This window comes from Beta vulgaris, chromosome 6, assembly GCF_026745355.1.
Source record: "Beta vulgaris subsp. vulgaris cultivar EL10 chromosome 6, EL10.2, whole genome shotgun sequence".
Lineage (NCBI taxonomy): Eukaryota > Viridiplantae > Streptophyta > Magnoliopsida > Caryophyllales > Amaranthaceae > Beta > Beta vulgaris.
Genome location: NC_079207.1, coordinates 33378653 through 33381206, shown reverse-complemented (window position 1 = coordinate 33381206; position 2554 = coordinate 33378653). Strand labels below are relative to the sequence as shown.

Genomic DNA, 2554 nt, shown 5'->3' with positions numbered 1-2554 from the left:
CATTAAAAATTGCTTATGAAATTGAACAAGATCCACAACGAAAAGCATGGTTGAAACTTTGTTTCGACAATATCAGTGAAAGAAAATTCCTTGATTTTTATCTTTCTTTGAGGGGAACCGAATCAACAACGCCATTCATGAGTCTATTTGCCAAAGCAGCCTTCGACAAAGTCATGCGAACCATTGCAGAAGAGGTTGCAGAAGGTAGGCAAATTGTTTGTGCCCTTCCAGCAAAGGGGAGCGAACTGGTCAACGAAAAGGAACGCAAGAAAGCAAGGGTTTCATCCCCGAAAATTGCGGCTGGAAGTAAGGGGAAGGAGAAGATGGTTGATGATTCTGAAGGTATAAAGTATTTTTTTTGGTTCAATTTAGTTATTAATAATTTTTTTTTTCAAATCAGAAGGTCTAATTACGTCCCTTTAATTCTATTATTATTATTATTATGTTGTTGTTTTGTTGTTGTTGTTGTGTGGTGGTGGTTGGTGGTGGTGTGTTTTGTTGTTGTTGTTGTTTGTTGTTGTGTTGTGTTGTTGTTGTTGACCTCTTGTCTACTAAGAACTTAAGCGACTCATCAAAGGATCTGCTTCAGAAGTTTATAACTTGAATTAACGTTCTGAACTTATGACTGTTCCCAAGTTCAGAAAGACTATGATTTTTGATCTAGTTTTCCAAATTGTCCTTGTAAGGGTTCTTATCTAGTCTTGATATATATATATAGTTGATTGAAGTATATTTGGCAAATTGATGATGCCTTTATCCAAGTAATTCTATGTTTTGCTTTGACCTCCAGAAGGTAATTTTTGGGATCAAGGGGGAAATAAGCGTGTTCTTTATGCATCATTCTAAGGTTCAATACCATGTTTAGCATCTTTATTTATATAGTTGATATAATTGTTGTTTGATTTAATTATGATGATGACCTATAACATTTGTCCTTAAATGGTTTTGTTGTTTTCTATTTTTGTAAGTTTCTTTGTCTTTTCTGGCTGCTGTATTAGGACTAGCTGGAGAAGTGAAATTGCAATATGAAAAAGCACGTCTTGCAGTCCTGCGTGAACACCTTTGAGTTTCTTTCCTATATATATATATGCTTCAACCTCTGAAAGTTGTGACCTTTTTCTGCTTTAAGTTTTTAGATCCCTAGAGTTATTGTGGAAAATAAACCTTGCTGCACCTTCTGTCTCTGCACTGTCAGCATCCTCTGCAGAGAAAATTTCTCCTTCTTGCCCTATCATGTCTCTCCTTAAGTAATCAAGAACATCCCTCGCAACATTTGAGTACTGCAAGTCTCTTGTAATTGCAAATGCATCCAGATAAACATTAACTAACTGCCCTTGGTCGTACAACATTTTCTCAAAATGTGGAACTGCAAACCAAAACCACAATAGGTAAATAGACACAATATGTCTATCTATACAGACTCTTTTTCCTCAAAAAAATTTGAAGAATTCTTCATGCTCCATGTTAGTAAGAATTCTCCTAAGTACAAGCAACCAAAACCAAACAACGTGATAGTGTAGAGCTAACCATGCCAATACTCATCCACGCTATATCTGTGAAATCCACCTCCTACATGGTCATGGATGCCTCCCTTAGCCATACATTGCAAGGTAAAATATACCATTTGACTACCATCATCAGCTCGAGCACCTTTTCCAGAATCCCTCATCTTTTTGGAATGATAAAGCATCAGTTGGGTCTCTACAGGTCTTGGAAATTTTGGAGCAGAGCCAAACCCACTGTTCACTGAATCATAAGTTCCAGTAAGCTAAAAAGAGCAATGTTTTATTTAGACAACTGTAGTTAAAAAAAAGTTTTCAGATGTGAGATAATTTCCTCACAAATAAGAATGTTTTTAGCTATTCAATTTACATTGAACTGTAACATATGCTTCAAATAGGAAACAGAACAGCAGGGACAAAATGAAAACGATCCTTAGAGAATCGAAATAAAGTACCAACATTAAAGCAAATTTACACATTTTAGTTTCCACCAAACCGGAAAGACCATCATGCTCCTTCAGTTTACACTTCTACAAGGCCAATACTCCATTTCTACATTATGTTTTCCCTTTGATCTCTTCATCAGTATCCCCTGTGGATAGGAGATTATATCCTGAGTTAAGAAGTGTAAGTTAGGAGTGTGACAATATGATCCCTTAGATTAAGTTGTTAGGCAATGGTTGGTTTAATTTTCTGATTGCAGTTGTTGGTGTTTCCAGGTAGTAGTTGATAATTTAAGTTCCCAAATGTGTGTGATTTTGCGGAATGTAGGATGGTTTTGGCTTTATCATATAAATCATGGTTCGACATTCGAGATTAAGGATTTTAAGGATTTGAATTCACTGTTATTATGCGGCATTGTATTTCTAATAGCTGCTGCAAGTATTGGTGGAATGTTCAGTTTATCTGAAATCTTTACAAGGAATGCTAGATTATAAGATTTGAGTTGATATTAGAAGTCATAGCTAGTTGGGTGATCTATTTGTGGTTTCATGCTTGTACAGTGATTTGTCTTTTTATTATATATGTTATTTCTGTATTTTAATGCTGGA

General features: G+C 35.5%; 1 protein-coding gene across 1 annotated transcript; it reads right to left on the bottom strand.

Moving 5' to 3' along the window:
- Nucleotides 1-1124: 1124 nt before the first annotated feature.
- LOC109133721 (uncharacterized) lies at nt 1125-1981 on the bottom strand. The gene is made up of 3 exons (XM_048646969.2): nt 1958-1981; nt 1528-1768; nt 1125-1366 (listed from the first exon to the last, which is right to left on the bottom strand). The coding sequence occupies exons 1-3, from the start codon at nt 1979-1981 to the stop codon at nt 1125-1127; spliced, it is 507 nt and encodes a 168-aa protein (XP_048502926.2).
- Between the last annotated feature and the right edge of the window lie 573 nt (nt 1982-2554).